Below are 19,683 nucleotides of genomic sequence, written 5' to 3'. Positions count from 1 at the left end.
TATATACAGTGGGGAGAACAAGTATTTGAAACACTGCCGATTTTGCAGGTTTTCCTACTTACAAAGCATGTAGAGGTCTGTCATTTTTTATCATAGGTACACTTCAACTGTGAGAGACGGAAGCTCAAACAAAAATCCAGAAAATCACATTGTATGATTTTCAAGTAATTAATTTGCATTTTATTGCATGACATAAGTATTTGTTCACCTACCAACCAGTAAGAATTCCGGCTCTCACAGACCTGTTAGTTTTTCTTTAATTAAGAAGCCCTCCTGTTCTCCACTCATTACCTGTATTAACTGCACCTGTTTGAACTCGTTACCTGTATAAAAGACACCTGTCCACACACTCAATCAAACAGACTCCAACCTCTCCACAATGGCCAAGACCAGAGAGCTGTATAAGGACATCAGGGATACAATTGTAGGCCTGCACAAGGCTGGGATGGGCTACAGGACAATAGGCAAGCAGCTTGGTGAGAAGGCAACAACTGTTGGCGCAATTATTAGAAAATGGAAGAAGTTCAAGATGACGGTCAATCACCCTCGGTCTGGGGCTCCATGCAAGATCTCACCTCGTGGGGCATCAATGATCATGTGGAAGGTGAGGGATCAGCCCAGAGCTACACGGCAGGACCTGGTCAATGACCTGAAGAGAGCTGGGACCACAGTCTCAAAGAAAACCATGAGTAACACACTACGCCGTCATGGATTAAAATCCTGCAGCACACGCAAGGTCCCCCTGCTCAAGCCAGCGCATGTCCAGGCCCGTCTGAAGTTTGCCAATGACCATCTGGATGATCCAGAGGAGGAATGGGAGAAGGTCATGTGGTCTTAAACAAAAATAGAGCTTTTTGGTCTGAACTCCACTCGCTGTGTTTGGAGGAAGAAGGATGAAGAACACCATCCCAACCGTGAAGCATGGGTGGAAACATCATTCTTTGGGGATGCTTTTTTGCAAAGGGGACAGGACGACTGCACCGTATTGAGGGGAGGATGGATGGGGCCATGTATCGCAAGATCTTGGCCCACAAACTCCTTCCCTCAGTAAGAGCATTGAAGATGGGTCGTGGCTGGGTCTTCCAGCATGACAACGACCCGAAACACACAGCCAGGGCAACTAAGGAGTGGCTCCGTAGGAAGCATCTCAAGGTCCTGGAGTGGCCTAGCCAGTCTCCAGACTTGAACCCAATAGAAAATCTTTGGAGGGAGCTGAAAGTCCGTATTGCCCAGCGACAGCCCCGAAACCTGAAGGATCTGGAGAAGGATCTGAAGTGTGTGCAAACCTGGTCAAAAACTACGGGAAACGTATGATCTCTGTAATTGCAAACAAAGGTTTCTGTATCAAATACCTGTTCTCGCCACTGTATGTTTTTTCCTCTGAAAAATTGGGGGGCCAAATAAAATCACCTGCGTGCCGAATATGGGTGGGCCGCCTGTTGGGGAACCTTGTTGTATAGTGCTAGCACACACTGTTATTCCTCAAAAGCCATTTTCCCATCTGTCAGCCAAGCAGCCATTGGTGATCAGTTATGTGATATGGTTGGGTGGGAGGATTTACATCTCTGTAGCTTCTGTGCCCATTGAAATAGAAGTAATGTACTAGAATTAAGTAGAATTTAATGGGAATGTCCGCTCTGTGGTCTGGTCCTTTCCATCTGAGGACTCTGCGTTGAGTTAATTAGATTAGCGGGGACAGACAGACCCAGACTGTAAATAGGAGGACATTGAGATATTTAATTGAAGAAGTAGACATTGATATCTTATTGAGGAAGAGTTTATATGAGAGGCTGATCAGACTGGAGTCTCACTGACATTCACACCTGATGAAGGAACAAGGATCTGTTTGCCTCTGAAAGAGGGCCCTGTTTAGGACTGTCCTTAAAAGTTTGGTAGACTGGAAAAAAAGTTGTAGGCCTACAGAGTCTGTCTGCAAGGCAAATTGGGAGTATAAAAATAACATTATGTTAGAGATTCATTCGAAAACGTAAAATGTATTGTTTGGTGGAGAGGAAAATAATGTCTACAGGGTCAGACAGTTTGGCAAATTTAGAGTATAAAAATGATGTTATGTTGGTGATTCAATTTAACATGAAAATCAAAGACATGGGTTGGTTGCCCAGTAAAAATAAAAAGTGATCTGAGAATGTGCCTGTTGTCTAGCTACTGTTGATGATTGATCTACCATCCGATATGCATAGTTGGTTTTATTTGCATTTCCACTTCGTCATTGTCCAGGTTGTCTTTTCTGCTTAAATTAGAATGCCAATCTCACTGCATTTAAAACTGTCAATCCCTTCACCTCCTAGCCCTGGGTAGCATTCCCTCCTCTCTCTCCATTGGACAAATGCCAGACTTACCTCAAGCAATAGGATTAGTGTGATTCACAGGCCGTGGCAGTGTAGAAATGAATCCCCTACTTGCACCTGCATGAGTTTGATTCTCAATGCATTGTGGTGTCTATGTTGATACTGTTTTGAATATACTGCACAAAGAAGGTATGATCATATGCATACACCAGATACACACCCCTGGAATTCAAGAATGGAGAATCCCATGCAAGTAGGCCTGTGCAAGGGCTGAGTAAGTGTTTTGTTGCCTTCGTCGCTTTCAATCTGCGCAGGTAATGTTGGCTATGCGGATGTGATGATTGTATAAGAAAACAGTCATATTTAATTAAACCGATTTAGATTTGACCCTCATTCAAACGTATAATGACAACGCATAATCTTCTCCTAAGTTAGGCTAAATCAGACGAGCCACAAAAATACCGAAAGATTGTCTGAAATGTAACAATGCATTCATGTCCAAGTATCTGGGTTGGGCTTTTAAAGGGATTATCTGTTGTTATTAGCCTATACATTTAAATTAAGAATGCTGTTGCTGTTAAATTGACAGCATTCTTTAAATTAAGAATGCTGTTGTAGAATATAGCTGAACTTTGATTTAGGTGACGACAAGTTCTCTCTGTCATTGGGCTATTTTAAGAACCCTGGAATTGGGATTCTTGAATACAAGCCAAGTGAATGAATCAACAAAATAATTACATAACAATATTTAGCAATAACCCTTTTAATCATAATAGTTAGTAGTGATCGAGAGCTCCAGTGCCAAAATAACCTGCATTTGAAAAAGTATATTGTTCACTAGATATTGTTCTTTACAGGAGTAGTAAACGAAAAACACACACACATACTGCACACACACACTTTTACATTCATCATTTGCTGCTGCTACTCTGTTCTTTATTTCACTCGTATAATTATATAACTTGATGCCTAGTCACTTTACCCTTCTCTCATGTACATATCTACCTCAAATACCTCGTAACTCTGCAAACTGATCTGGTAGGCCTACTGGTAGCCTACTCTCTGTATATAGCTCCATTCTTGAGTATTTTATTTTATTCCTCATGTTACTATTTTATTTGTATTATTATTTCTAAACTCTGCATCGCTGGGAATATATATATATATATATATATATATATATATATATATATATATATATATATAATAATAATAATAATAATAATAATAATAATAATAATAATAATCAAAGTCCCAAGCAGTGAGAGTCTAAAACACAATCTCGGCTGAGCCAACAAAACAACATAGCAGTTAACTGAAACGACAACAATCCTTTTCAAAGCATCTCGCATGCACCTGACATACCTGCGGAAGAATTCGCAGCCACATTTTTTCTGTGCGTTTATTTGCTGATTTCTCCAAACTCCACTCCTTCCTTGCCGCAGCTACTGTGTTACCACGAGATGCCTCCGGTACCAGAGTAGGGATACTCAATCATCACAAGAGAGGATATCACACCACTTTTGGAATGATTCTTGCACACATCAAACACCAACTGTCAGTCAGTTACTTATCGTTATGCATTTTCTCAACTCTGAAGTCCCAATAAGCCTCTAAATTGTCGATCATTATCTTATCGAGATACGTTTGGTTTGATCGGTGTCAGTCCATTTCAGAGGAAATTCAAACGTCTCTTCGGAAATATTGGTTGTACTATGTAGTTCAGTAGTCTATTTCCTTCTGTATTACAACGCTATATATTTCAGTGAATGGACTTTCCAGGGTACCGCGTTTTGCGTGGTTTTAATAATAGCCCTCATGTAAATAACTCTTCTTCTCCGTGTACATTAAACGAACATGACAGGTTCCAATAATTAATTCAGTGGGCCGATTGAAATTCGGTCAGAGATTGAGGTCGGGTCTCGCGAACTTCAAAGCGTTGACAGCCTTTGCATCGTCCTTTCTCAACCCCTCTTCATAACAGTCCTCTCAAGTATTGCTTTTCCGATGTGCGACTGGTCCGGTGCTCCAATATTTATTTTCTTAATGCTGACTTCTCCAAAATACCATTTAACTTGTAATTGCTAGGCAACATACACCACACTCCTGTCTCCGAGGGAAAATATAGTATGAATTAAAAGCTGCCCGCTGCGCTCCAAAAAGTGAAAAGGGAAGAGTGCTTCGCAGGCTCAGTTTCAGAAATCGCGTAATATGATGTGTTTGACACAACTACACCGGTATCCTCTTAACGCAGTGCGGGTCCACAGTCTTTATCGCTCTTGGGGTGTTTCAGCTCCGATTCCACTTCACTCAGTCCGACCGACTGCTTTCAGAATTTGAAATATTTTTTTTGCGGTGTGTCTCTCTCAGCCTCCATAGGCAAATAGAACAAACTCCAGCATGCGATCGCATAGACTATCCTACGTCACTGCACACTTTACGACTCTCCTCTCTTCACTTTTGTTTTTCCTCCTGAGAGCAAATTACCTTATTTTCACTTTTATCAAAACAACATGTTAGACATGCTTCTCGATTTATGGCCAAGGGTACACAACTCCAGGGAGCAGGAAAATGTGTCTGTGAAGCTGTGATATGGTTCAATGAAAGCAATAATTTGCCACTGCTGTATACCCATGTCATCTACTGTATGGGAACATAAAGATAAATAATTATAATGTCATTTAGGCTGGCCACTCAAATAATCCCCTTACCCCTTCTTCTATTTTTCCATTGCACTGCATTATCTCTCCTGATGCCCCAGCATGTGTATAGTTCTCTTACGGAAAAAACACATGATTTCACATGTGAAATTTCTACATGTTTTGCACATGCAAAATTGTATTTCATGTGAATACATGTGGTTTTGGAACACTTTACATGTGATGTGATTTCATATAAAGTTTCATGTGGATTTTCTCGTGATCACAACTTTACACAAGTGGATTAACATTTTCCCATGATACCCTGCAAACAAAAAGTCATTAGGATGTCCACAGAACGCCACAAAATAGCTGCAGTTTTTACCCCGTACATATTAGACACATATATGTTTATTTAAACATTGTTATTCAGCATTTACTCACCTGGGATTAGAATAACTTCTTGCTTCATGGCATTCTGATCTTCCTGCTACGACACCAGTGACTGATTTCACCTGTATTCCCACAATTTGGACTTCATAGTAAATCTCAGCTTTGCATAATACGTTCAAGAAAAACTATTATATTTATCATAGTGGTTCAGGAGTACAGTAAAACGGAATGATATGCCCCACCAACACTATACAGATACCATCAACTTGCTGAGATAAGTAAATTAAATAAACAATGAGAGAATAGTCAGATAACTAAAATAGTGCAGAGATGTATTATAGGTAATGAATCTGTAGGGGACTTCTAAGAATGCTACAGACTTTGTGGTGCAGCAGAAAGATCAGTGTAACCCAAATCCATAGGTTTTTGATTTCAAATCCAAGGTTGAATCATATTGAAAATTCAGTAATAAGTGATTATGTCAAATGTAATCATATTGTTATTGATTTGTACACCTTTTTTATAACACCTTTTTCAAGGTAAGCGTACCACGTAACTTAAAACCCTCCATTCCTGTCAATGTAAATAGTCCGGGTGGCCATTTGATTAATTGTTCAGTAGTCTTATAGCTTGGGGTTAGAAGCTGGTAAGGATCCTTTTGGACTTAGACTTGGCGCTCTGGGACCATTTGCCGTGTGGTAGCAGAGAGAACAGTCTATGACTAGGGGGGCTGGAGTCTTTTCCATTTTTTTGGGCCTTCCTGACACCGCCTAATATATAGTTCCTGGATGACAGGAAGCTTGGACCCAGTGATGTACTCGGCCGTACACACTATCCTCTGTAGTACCTCATGGTGGGATGCTGAGCAGTTGCCATACCAGGCAGTTATGCAACCGGTCAGGATGCTCTTGATGGGGCAGCTGTAGAACTTTTTGAGGATCTGGGGACCCATGCCATTTATTTTCAGTCTCCTGAGGGGGAAAAGGTGTTGTCGTACCCTCTTCATGACTGTCTTGGTGTGTTTGGACCATGTTAGTTTGTTGGTGAAGTGGACACCAAGGAGCTTGAAACTCTCGACCCACTCCACTACAGCCCCATCAAAGTGAATGGGTGCATTTTCGGCTCTCCTTTTCCAGTAATCCTTGATTAGCTATTTTGTCTTGCTCACGTTGAGGGAGAGGTTGTTGTCCTGGCACCACACTGCCAGGTCTCTGACCTCCTCCTTATAGGCTGTCTCATCATTGTCGGTGATCAGGCCTACCACGCTTGTGTTGTCAACAAACTTAATGATGGTTTGGAGTCATGCTTGGCCATGCAGTCGTGGGTGAACAGTGAGTACAGGAGGGGACTAAGCACGCACCCCTGAGGGGCCCCATGTTGAGGATTAGCGTAGCAGATGTGTTGTTGCCTAACCTCACCACCAGGGGGGCAACCCGTCAGGAAGTCCAGGATCCAGTTGCAGGGGGAGGTGTTTAGTCCCAGGGTCTTTAGTTTAGTGATGAGATTTGTGGGCACGATGGTGTTGAATACTGAGCTGTAGTCAATATACAGCATTCTCACATAGGTGTTCCTTTTGTCCAGGTGGGAAAGGGCAGTGTGGAGTATGATTGCGTCATCTGTTGATCGGTTGGGGCGGTATGTGAATTGGAGTGCGTCTAGGGTTTCCGGGATGATGATGTTGATATGAGCCACAGCCAGCCTTTCAAAGCACTTCATGGCTATTGAGGTAGTAGTCATTTAGGCAGGTTATCTTCACTTTCTTGTGCACATGTACTGTGGTGGTCTGCTTGAAACATGTAGGCTTTGGCTGTTTGATGGTTACTCTGAGGGCATAGCGGGATTTCTTATAAGCGTACGGATGAGTGTCCTGCTCCTTGAAAGTGGCAGCTCTAGCCTTTACCTCGGTGCGGATGTTGCTTGTAATGTGGGGACGACATCGTCAATGCACTTATTGATGATGCCGGTGATTGACGTGGTATACTCCTCAATGCCATTGGATGAAAACATATTCCCGAAACATATTCCAGTCTGTTCTAGCAAAACAGTCCTGTAGCTTAGCATCTGACCACTTCCGTATTCTGCGAGTCACTGGTACTTCGTGCTTTAGTTTTAGCTTGTAAGCAGGAATGAGGAGGATATAATTATAGTCAGATTTTGCGAGGCAGAGCTTTGTATGTGTCTCTGTGTGTGGAGTTAAGGTGGTCTACAGTTTTTTCCTCTGGTTGCACATGTAACATGCTGGTAGAAATTTGGTAAAACAGATTTAAGTTTATTTGCATTAAAGTCCCCGGCCACTAGGAGTGCCGCTTCTGGATGAGTATGTTCTTGTTTGCTTATGGCCTTATATAGCTAGTTGAGTACGGTCTTAGTGCAAGCTTCGGTTTGTGGTGGTAAGTAGACAGCTATGAAAAATATAGATGAAAACTATCTCGGTAGATAGTGTGGTCTACAGCTTTTCATGAGTACTCTACCTCAGCTGAGCAATACCTTGAGACTTCCTTAATATTAGACATCACGCACCAGCTGTTGTTGACAAATAGACACACACCCCCACCCTTCATCTTACTAGATGTAGCTGTTTTGTCCTGCCGATGAACGGAAAACCCAGCCAACTGTATATTAACCGTGTCATCGTTCAGCCACAACTCTGTGAAACACAAAATACTACAATTTTGAATGTCCCATTGGTAAGATAGTTTCGATAGGAGATCATCAAGTTTATTCTCCAGTGATTGCAAGTTGGCCAATAGAATGGATGGTAGAGACGGGTTACACACTCGCCAACGAATTCTCACAAGGCACCCCGATCTCTGCCCCCTGTATTTCGTATTTTCTTCAAGCGAATGACAGGGATTTGTGCCTGGTCTCAGAGAAGCAGTATATCCTTCGCGCCAAACTCATTAAAGAAAAAATATTTATCCAGTTCGAGGTGAGTAATCGCTGTTCTGATATCCAGAAGCTCTTTTCGGTCATAAGAGATAGCAGCAACATTATGTACAAATTAAGTTACAAACAATGTGAAGAAACACACAAAATAGCACAGTTGGTTAGGAGACTGTAAAATGGCAGTCATCATCTCCGGCACCATTGTATCCAAATTGCATTTTCATGTGAAAAGTTTTGGTCCAGAAGGGGGCTAGGCCTGCATCTCTGCTAAAGTCTGGCTAAAAGTTTGAAAGGAATAGGAGTCTTATTCTGTACATTTAGCTATTGTTTACTTTTCTAAAGTATACGAACCTTGCCAGCAGGCATACCAGCTAACATAGTTAGACAAGCTAGCTACTGTTCTTTCTCTTGCTAGCTACTCTTGTAGGTACTCGGCAAATGGTGAAAAATCTGTCAATATACCCTTGAGCAAGGCACTTAACCCTAATTGCTCCTGTAAGTTGCTCTTCTAAATGACTAAAATGCACAAATATAAATGTAATTTAATTGATTGACTAAAATGGCTACTTGGTAGCTAGTTATGAGGTTGGGAAACTCTCTGGGCTAGCTAAAGCCAACTTCATGAAATTGATAGGGGGCTAGTAGTATGACAGAGAGGAAAAATTATTATTATTTAAGAAAAATGTAAAGAGGACAAATCTGAGGGGGCATGTGCCTCTGTGCCCCCTATGGGCATTATGCCTCCGCATACACAAACAACAGTTTTGGCCACAAGCCTGTCCTTTATCTCTCCGAGGTAATGTAAGGGGCAGGCTTAAATTCTTTCTTAGAGGAGTTAGAAAGATTGATGAGATGACAAAAGCCTTTTTTAACAAATAGAGTAGGTCTATCTGACATCTCACATATTGCACCACTAAAGCAATGATATCCCAGGTGATGATGTATGGCCTACGTTACGAGGGTATTGGGAAGCTCACTGAATATAAAGATGGAGACATGGGGAGAGGAACACTGTTGCTACCTCACTCTCCAACATCAGTAGAGGAGCAAACTGAAGAGAAGAGGATATTCAGCCTCTCTTGGTGGACAATAGAAGTTAGTTTAACAAATAAGAGAAGAAGGCTTGGAAACCAGATGCATTTGTATTATTTTATTATGAAAAATAATGCCGTATTAGTATAAAATAATATAATATTCCAATTTTTATGAGCATACAATATAGCTCAGTATTGTTACTATTTCTTTTGTAGTGTTTTTTCCTTATCATTATCGAGGGTGCGAATAAGGTGACTGTGTATACTGTATGTCCAAAATAACACAATAATCATCATAAGAATACTTCCAGAAGCACCTTGTGGAGAAGTTAGGGTTTTGAAATAATTTTCTTGTACCACAGTCGGTAGAATATATGTTATATGTTATATGTTGACTTGTGTGTCCTGTAAAGGTCATCATTACCTAATAGTATCTCTGAATCTGCACATTTTGTTAACCTAGGACTGAATCATGATTGTCTCTTTGTGTATAGTGTTTTTAGAACTTTTGGGGGGGGACAATAAAGGACATTCTGTCCCTCAGGGGCACTGTTGTTGATCCTATTGTGCCACCCCAACCCTCATGGCAACCAGGTCACCTGTGAGGCAGTATTCGATGTCCATTCATATTTCAGGAAGTCGGGAGATGCTGTGGAAACTGGCCACTATGAGCAACAGTGAGCGCTGTTACCTTCAAATAGTATTCGGTTTTGCTAGGGTGTTGTGGACGGTATTTAAAAATAATTAGGATCCTCATTTGCTGCTACTAAAGAATCAGCTAGTCTTCAGGAGGTCCACATGAAACATGACATAATACATATTATAAACTGGGTGGTTCTCTTTGCGTCGTGCCTTAGAACAGCCATTAGCCGTGGAATATTGGCCATATACCACACCCCCTCATGCCTTATTGCTTAATTATAAACTGGGTGGTTCGAGCCCTGAATGCTGATTGGCTAACAGCCATGTTATATCAGACCATATACCATGTGTATGGCAAACCATTTATTTTAATGCTCTAATTAAGTTGGTAACCAGTTTATAATAGCAATAAGGCACCTCGGGATTTGTGATATATGGCCAATATACCACGGCTAAAGGCTGTGTCCAGGCACTCCGCATTGCGTCGTGCCTAAGAACAGCCCTTAGACGTGGTATATAATGTACAGAACATCATTGATTAAGATGGGACCGGAGCAGAAGGCAGATGTTTTACATGCCCCTGACCGATTGTGTTTTTTTATTTGTTTATCAGTCCAGAGGTGAGCACTAAGATAGCATTGAATGAGCTGTATTCCACCATAAGCAAACAAGAAAACGCTCACCCATAGGCGGCGCTCCTATAAGCCGGGGACTTTAATGCAGGGAAACCTAAATCAGTTATACCAAATTTCTATCAGCATGTTACATGTGCAACCAGAGGGAAAATAACTCTGGACCACCTATACTCCACATACAGAGACTCATACAAAGTTCTCCCTCGCCCTCCATTTGGCAAATCTGACCATAATTCCTGCTTACAAGCAACAATTAAAGCAGGAAGCCCCAGTGACGAGATCAATAAAAAAGTGGTCAGAGGATGCAGATGCTGAGCTACAAGACTGTTTTGCTAGCACAGAATGGAATATGTTCCGGGATTCCTTCAATGGCATTGAGGAGTACACCACATCTGTCACTGGCCTCATCAATAAGTGCATCGATGACGTCGTCCCCACAGTGACAGTACGTACATACCACAACCAGAAGGCATGGATTACAGGCAGCATCCGCACTGAGCTAAAGGCTAGAGCTGCTGCTTTCAAGGAGCAGGACTCTAACCCGGAAGCCTATAAGAAGTCCCACTATGCCCTCCGACGAACCATCAAACAGGCAAAGCGTCAATACAGAACTAAGATCGAGTCGTACTACACCGACTCTAACGCTCGTCGGATGTGACAGGGCTTGCAAACCATTACAGACTACAAATGGAAGCACAGCCGAGAGCTGCCCAGTGACACGAGCCTACCAGACGAGCTAAACTACTTCTATGCTCGCTTAGAGGCAAATAACACTGAAACATGCATGAGAGCACCAGCTGTACCGGAAGACTGTGTGATGACGCTCTCCGCAGCCGATGTGAGTAAGAACTTTAGACAGGTCAACATTCACAAGGCCTCAGGGCCAGACAGATTACAAGGAGGTGTACTGCGAGCATGCACTGACGAACTAGCAAGTGTCTTCACTGGCATTTTCAATCTCTCCCTGTCCGAGTCTGTAATACCGACATGTTTTAAGCAGACCAGTGCCTGTGCCCAAGAACACTAAGGTAACCTGCCTAAATGACTACCGACCCGTAGCACACACGTCTATAGCCATGAAGTGCTTTGAAAGGCTAGTCATGGCTGACATCAACAACATCATCCCAGAAACCCTAGACCCACTCCAATTTGCATACCGCCCCAACAAATCCAGATGATGCAATCTCTATTGCACGCCACACTGCAGTTTCCCACCTGGACCAAAGGAACACATATGTGAGAATGCTATTCATTGACTATAGCTCTGCGTTCAACACCATCGTGACCTCAAATCTCATCAATAAGCTAAAGACCTTTGGACAAAAACACCTTCTTCTGCAACTGGATCCTGGACTTTCTGACGGGCCGCCCCCCAGGTGGTAAGGGTCGGTAACAACACATCTGCCACACTGATCCTCAACACAGGGGCCCCTCAGGGGTGCATGCTCAGCCCCTTCCTGTACTCCCTGTTAATTCATGACGGCACGGCCAGGCACGACTCCAACACCATCATTAAATTTGCTGATGACACAACAGTGGTAGGCCTGATCACCGACAACAACAAGACAGCCTATAGGGAGGAGGTCAGAGACCTGGCCGTGTGGTGCCAGGACAACGACCTCTCCCTCAACGTGATCAAGACAAAGAGATGATTGTGGACTACAGGTAAAAGAGGACCAAGCACGCCCCCATTCTCATTGACGGGACTGCAGTGGAGCAGGTTGAGAGCTTCAAGTTCCTTGGTGTCCACATCACCAACAAACTAACATTTTTATTACCTTTATTTAATTAGGAAGTCAATTAAGAACAAATTCTTATTTTCAATGACGGCCTATGAACAGTGGGTTCAGGGGTTCAGGGGCAGAATGACATGTTTTTACCTTGTCAGCTCAGGGTTTTGATCTTGCAACCTTTCGGTTATTAGTCCAACACTCTAACCACTAGAATACCTACCACCCCAGCAGGTAGACTAGTGGTCCAAGCATGGTCCAACCACACCAAGACAGTGAAGCGGGCACGACAAAATCTATTCCCCCTCAGGACGCTGAAAAGATTTGGCTTGGGTCCTCAGATCCTCAAAAGTTTCTGACTGGTTGCATCACTGCCTGATATGGCAACTGCTCTGCCTCCGACCGCAAGGCACTACAGAGGGTAATGGGAACGGCCCAGTACTTCACTGGGGCCAAGCTTCCTGCCATCCAGCACCTCTTTAACCAGGCGGTGTCAGAGGAAGGCCCTAAAAAAGACTCCAGCCACCCTAGTCATAGACTGTTCTCTCTGCTACCGCACAGCAAACGGTACTGGAGTGCCAAGTTTAGGTCCAAGAGGCTTCTAAACAGCTTATACCCCCAAGACATGAGACTACTGAACATCTAACCAAAGGGCTACCCAGACTATTTGCATTGCCCGCCCCCCTTTTACGCTGCTGCTACTCCCTGTTGTCTATGCATAGTCACTTTAATAACTCTACCTAAATCTACATATTACCTCAATTACCTCGACTAACCGATACCTCCCTGTATATAGCCTCGCTATTGTTATTTCACTGCTCCTCTTTAATTGTTTGTTACTTTTATTTATTTTTGGGGGGGTGTTTTTTTTTAAACTGCATTGTTGGTTTGGGCTTGTAAGTAAGCATTTCTCTGTTTTCGAGCGTATGTGACAAATAGCTTGATTTGATTATGATTTACACACAATATCTAGGTTTAATACATGTCATGCCCTGACCTGAGTATTCTTTGTTTTCTTTATTGTTTTGGTTAGGTCAGGGTGTGAAATGGGTGATGTATGTGTTTTTTGTACTGTCTAGGGGTTTTGTAGGTTTTGGGGTTGGTTACTATCTAGGTGTTTATGTATGTCCATGGTTGCCTAGATTGGTTCTCAATTAGATGCAGGTGTGTATCGTTGTCTCTGATTGGGAACCATATTTAGGTAGCCATCTTCTTTCGGTATTTCGTGGGTTATTGTCTATGTCTAGTTGCCTGTGTTTGCATGTTTGTAGTATAGCGTCATGTTGTTTGTTTAGTGTCTGTCTTCATTAAAATATAACATGTATTCAATTCACGCTGCGCCTTGGTCTCCTCCATACATCGAATGTGACAATACAGTATATATAAAATTGCTGTCTCATCACAGTCCCATTTGTGCAGGTGTTCTTTTATGTGTTTAAAAAAAAGGTTTTATTGCTAGCTTGAGTTACCTGGGGTGTCAGAGCCTTCCATGTAGTCATGGCTCTACATAATACTGTGCGGGGACTGTTTCCCGGGGACTGTAAAGTGACCTCTGGTTGCGTGTCTTGTGTTGTACCGATGAGTGTTTGAACTGTGTGCCAACTGCTTGAACAGACACTTCGGTACCTTAAACACATCAATGCCTAGCACAAAGACCAATAGTGATACACTCAATCAAATCAAATGTATTTATATAGCCCTTCGTACATCAGCTGATATCTCAAAGTGCTGTACAGAAACCCAGCCTAAAACCCCAAACAGCAAGCAATGCAGGTGTAGAAGCACCTAGGAAGAAACCTAGAGAGGAACCAGGCTATGTGGGGTGGCCAGTCCTCTTCTGGCTGTGCCAGGTGGAGATTATAACAGAACATGGCCAAGATGTTCAAATGTTCATGAATGACCAGCATGGTCAAATAATAATAATCACAGGCAGAACAGTTGAAACTGGAGCAGCAGCACGGCCAGGTGGACTGGGGACAGCAAGGAGTCATCATGTCAGGTAGTCCTGAGGCATGGTCCTAGGGCTCAGGTCCTCCTCCGAGAGAAAGAGAGAATTAGAGAGAGCATACTTAAATTCACACAGGACACCGGATAGGACAGGAGAAGTACTCCAGATATAACAAAGTGACCCTAGCCCCCCGACACAAACTACTGCAGCATAAATACTGGAGGCTGAGACAGGAGGGTCAGGAGACACTGTGGCCCCATCCGATGGCCCTGTCCGGGGGTGTCAAACAGGAAGGATATAACCCTACCCACTTTGCCAAAGCACAGCCCCCACACCACTAGAGGGATATATTCAACCACCAAATTACCATCCTGAAACAAGGCCGAGTACAGCCCACAAAGATCTCCGCCACGTCACAACCCAAGGGGGGGCGCCAACCTGGACAGGAAGATCACGTCAGTAACTCAACCCACTCAAGAGACGGTATGAAAGAGCCCTAGTAAACCAGTGACTCAGCCCCTGTAATAGGGTTAGGCAGAGACAGCAAGTGTGGTTCGTTGCTCCAGAGCCTTTCCGTTCACCTTCACACTCCTGGGCCAGACTACACTCAAACATATGACCCACTGAAGAGATGAGTCTTCAGTAAAGACTTAAAGGTTGAGACCGAGTTTGCGTCTCTCACATGGGTAGGCAGACCATTCCATAAAAATGGAGCTCTATAGGAGAAAACCCTGCCTCCAGCTGTTTGCTTAGAAATTCTAGGGACAATTAGGAGGCCTGCGTCTTGTGACCATAGCGTACGTGTAGGTATGTACGGCAGGACCAAATCAGAGAGATAGGTAGGAGCAAGCCCATGTAATGCTTTTGTAGGTTAGCAGTAAAACCTTGAAATCAGCCCTTGCCTTGACAGGAAGCCAGTGTAGACAGGCTAGCACTGGAGTAATATGATCAAAAAATATTTTGGTTCTAGTCAGGATTCTAGCAGCTGTATTTAGCACAAACTGAAGTTTATTTAGTGCTTTATCCGGGTAGCCGGAAAGTAGAGCATTGCAGTAGTCTAACCTATAAGTGACAAAAGCATGGATACATTTTTCTACATCATTTTTGGACAGAAATTTTCTGATTTTTGCAATGTTACGTAGAAGGAAAAAAGCTGTCCTTGAAACAGTCTTGATATGTTCTTCAAAAGAGAGATCAGGGTCCAGAGTAACGCCGAGGTCCTTCACAGTTTTATTTGAGACGACTGTACAACCATTAAGATTAATTGTCAGATTCAACAGAAGATCTCTTTGTTTCTTGGGACCTAGAACAAGCATCTCTGTTTTGTCCGAGTTTAAAAGTAGAACGTTTGCAGCCATCCACTTCCTTATGTCTGAAACACATGCTTCTAGCGAGGGCAATTTTGGGGCTTCACCATGTTTCATTGAAATGTGCAGCTGTGTGTCATCCGCATAGCAGTGAAAGTTAACATTATGTTTTCGAATGACATCCCCAAGAGGAAAAATAGTGGTCCTAAAATGGAACCTTGACAAACCATTCACAGAGACAAACTGATATCTTTCCGACAGATAAGATCTAAACCAGGCCAGAACTTGTCCGTGTAGACCAATTTGGGTTTCCAATCTCTCCAAAATAATGTGGTGATCGATGGTATCAAAAGCAGCACTAAGGTCTAGGAGCACGAGGACAGATGCAGAGCCTCGGTCTGATGCCATTAAAAGGTCATTTACCACCTTCACAAGTGCAGTCTCAGTGCTATGATGGGGTCTAAAACCAGACTGAAGCATTTCGTATGCATTGTTTGTCTTCAGGAAGGCAGTGAGTTGCTGCGCAACAGCCTTTTCTAAAAATGTTGAGAGGAATGGAAGATTCGATATAGGCCGATAGTTTTTAATATTTTCTGGTTCAAGGTTTGGCTTTTTCAAGAGAGGCTTTATTACTGCCACTTTTAGTGAGTTTGGTACACATCCGGTGGATAGAGAGCCGTTTATTATGTTCAACATAGGAGGGCCAAGCACAGGAAGCAGCTCTTTCAGTAGTTTAGTTGGAATAGGGTCCAGTATGCAGCTTGAAGGTTTAGAGGCCATGATTATTTTCATCATTGTGTCAAGAGATATAGTACTAAAACACTTGAGCGTCTCTCTTGATCCTAGGTCCTGGCAGAGTTGTTCAGACTCAGGACAACTGAGCTTTGAAGGAATACGCAGATTTAAAGAGGAGTCCGTAATTTGCTTTCTAATAATCATGATCTTTTCCTCAAAGAAGTTCATGAATTTATTACTGCTGAAATGAAAGCCATCCTCTCTTGGGGAATGTTGCTTTTTTAGTTAGCTTTGCGACAGTATCAAAAAGGAATTTCAAATTGTTCTTATTTTCCTCAATTAAGTTGGAAAAATAGGATGATCGAGCAGCAGTAAGGGCTCTTCGATACTGCACAGTACTGTCTTTCCAAGCTAGTCGGAAGACTTCCAATTTGGTGTGGCGCCATTTCCGTTCCAATTTTCTGGAAGCTTGCTTCAGAGCTCGGGTATTTTCTGTGTACCAGGGAGCTAGTTTCTTATGAGAAATGGTTTTAGTTTTTAGGGGTGCAACTGCATCTAGGGTATTGCGCAAGGTTAAATTGAGTTCCTCAGTTAGGTGGATAACTGATTTTTTTCCTCTGTCGTCCTTGGGTAGACAGGGGGAGTCTGGAAGGACATCGAGGAATCTTTGTGTTGTCTGTGAATTTATAGCACGATTTTTGATGTTCCTTGGTTGGGATCTGAGCAGATTATTTGTTGCAATTGCAAACGTAATAAAATGGTGGTCCGATAGTCCAGGATTATGAGGAAAAACATTACGATCCACAACATTTATTCCTTGGGACAAAACTAGGTCCAGAGTATGACTGTGACAGTGAGTGGGTCCAGAGACATGTTGGACAAAACCCACTGAGGTGATGATGGCTCCGAAAGCCTTTTGGAGTGGGTCTGTGGACTTTTCCATGTGAATATTAAAGTCACCAAAGATTAGAATATTATCTGCTATGACTACAAGGTCCGATAGGAATTCAGGGAACTCAATGAGTAGCTATAAAAAGTGATTGAGTAGGCTGCATAGATTTCATGACTAGAAGCTCAAAAGACGAAAAGGTCTTTTTTTTTTTTTTGTAAATTGAAATTTGCTATCGTAAATGTTAGCAACACCTCCGCCTTTGCGGGATATGGTCACTACTGTAGCCAGGAGGTAAGGCCTCATTTAACACAGTAAATTCATCAGGGTTAAGCCATGTTTCAGTCAGGCCTATCACATCAAGATTATGATCAGTGATTCGTTCATTGACTATAATTGCCTTTGAAGTAAGGGATCTAACATTAAGTAGCCCTATTTTGAGGTGTGAGGTGTGAGATCATGATCTCTTTCAATAATGACAGGAACGGAGGAGGTCTTTATCCTAGTGAGATTGCTAAGGCGAACACCGCCATGTTTAGTTTTGCCCAACCTAGGTCGAGGCACTCAATTTTGGATAGCTGAGCTGACTACACTGACTGTGCTAGTGGCAGACTCCACTTTGCTGGCAGGCTGGCTAACAGCCTGCTGCCTGACCTGCACCCTATTTCATTGTGAAACTAGAGGAGTTAGAGCCCTGTCTATGTTGGTAGATAAGATGAGAGAACCCCTCCAGCTAGGATGGAGTTCGTCACTCCTCAGCAGGTCAGTCTTGGTCCTGTTTGTGGGTGAGTCCCAGAAAGAGGGCTAATTATCTACAAATTCTATCTTTTGGGAGGGGCAGAAAACAGTTTTCAACCAGCGATTGAGTTGTGAGACTCTGCTGTAGAGCTCATCACTCCCCCTAACTGGGAGGGGGCCAGAGACAATTACTCGATGCCGACACATCTTTCTAGCTGATTTACACGCTGAAGCTATGTTGCGCTTGGTGATCTCTGACTGTTTCATCCTAACATCGTTGGTGCCGACGTGGATAACAATATCTCTATACTCTCTTCATTCGCCAGCACCATCTTCAGATTAGCCTTAACGTCGGTAGCCCTGCCCCCTGGTAAACAGTGTATGATCGCTGGATGATTCGTTTGAAGTCTAATACTGTGGGTAATGGAGCCCCTCAGGGGTGCATGCTCAGCCCCTTCCTGTACTCCCTGTTAATTCATGACGGCACGGCCAGGCACGACTCCAACACCATCATTAAATTTGCTGATGACACAACAGTGGTAGGCCTGATCACCGACAACAACAAGACAGCCTATAGGGAGGAGGTCAGAGACCTGGCCGTGTGGTGCCAGGACAACGACCTCTCCCTCAACGTGATCAAGACAAAGAGATTATTGTGGACTACAGGTAAAAGAGGACCAAGCACGCCCCCATTCTCATTGACGGGACTGCAGTGGAGCAGGTTGAGAGCTTCAAGTTCCTTGGTGTCCACATCACCAACAAACTAACATTTTTATTACCTTTATTTAATTAGGAAGTCAATTAAGAACAAATTCTTATTTTCAATGACGGCCTATGAACAGTGGGTTCAGGGGTTCAGGGGCAGAATGACATGTTTTTACCTTGTCAGCTCAGGGTTTTGATCTTGCAACCTTTCGGTTATTAGTCCAACACTCTAACCACTAGAATACCTACCACCCCAGCAGGTAGACTAGTGGTCCAAGCATGGTCCAACCACACCAAGACAGTGAAGCGGGCACGACAAAATCTATTCCCCCTCAGGACGCTGAAAAGATTTGGCTTGGGTCCTCAGATCCTCAAAAGTTTCTGACTGGTTGCATCACTGCCTGATATGGCAACTGCTCTGCCTCCGACCGCAAGGCACTACAGAGGGTAATGGGAACGGCCCAGTACTTCACTGGGGCCAAGCTTCCTGCCATCCAGCACCTCTTTAACCAGGCGGTGTCAGAGGAAGGCCCTAAAAAAGACTCCAGCCACCCTAGTCATAGACTGTTCTCTCTGCTACCGCACAGCAAACGGTACTGGAGTGCCAAGTTTAGGTCCAAGAGGCTTCTAAACAGCTTATACCCCCAAGACATGAGACTACTGAACATCTAACCAAAGGGCTACCCAGACTATTTGCATTGCCCGCCCCCCTTTTACGCTGCTGCTACTCCCTGTTGTCTATGCATAGTCACTTTAATAACTCTACCTAAATCTACATATTACCTCAATTACCTCGACTAACCGATACCCCCCTGTATATAGCCTCGCTATTGTTATTTCACTGCTCCTCTTTAATTGTTTGTTACTTTTATTTATTTTTGGGGGGGTGTTTTTTTTTAAACTGCATTGTTGGTTTGGGCTTGTAAGTAAGCATTTCTCTGTTTTCGAGCGTATGTGACAAATAGCTTGATTTGATTATGATTTACACACAATATCTAGGTTTAATACATGTCATGCCCTGACCTGAGTATTCTTTGTTTTCTTTATTGTTTTGGTTAGGTCAGGGTGTGAAATGGGTGATGTATGTGTTTTT

The 19,683-nt window shown here is 43.1% G+C and overlaps 1 protein-coding gene across 4 annotated transcripts in view; it reads right to left on the bottom strand.

Annotated features, from left to right (window-relative positions):
• LOC110486134 (corticotropin-releasing hormone receptor 1) overlaps positions 1 to 19,683 on the bottom strand; it is a 202,282-nt gene that overhangs the window by 153,510 nt on the left and 29,089 nt on the right. Inside the window, exon 1 of one of the 4 annotated variants that reach the window (XM_036940770.2) lies at positions 3,675 to 4,861. The exons of the other annotated variants lie outside the window; for them this stretch is intronic. Coding sequence (XP_036796665.1) covers positions 3,675 to 3,698 — 24 coding nt within the window. The 5' untranslated portion in view covers positions 3,699 to 4,861. Of the gene's footprint in view, positions 1 to 3,674; positions 4,862 to 19,683 lie in introns of those variants that run through there. 4 annotated transcript variants of the gene reach the window in all.

Source organism: Oncorhynchus mykiss, chromosome 13, assembly GCF_057628025.1.
Source record: "Oncorhynchus mykiss isolate SJ-2025 chromosome 13, ASM5762802v1, whole genome shotgun sequence".
In the NCBI taxonomy this organism is placed as follows: domain Eukaryota; kingdom Metazoa; phylum Chordata; class Actinopteri; order Salmoniformes; family Salmonidae; genus Oncorhynchus; species Oncorhynchus mykiss.
The sequence above is the reverse complement of the archived record's forward strand: the minus strand, read 5'-3'. Positions and strand labels throughout refer to the sequence as shown.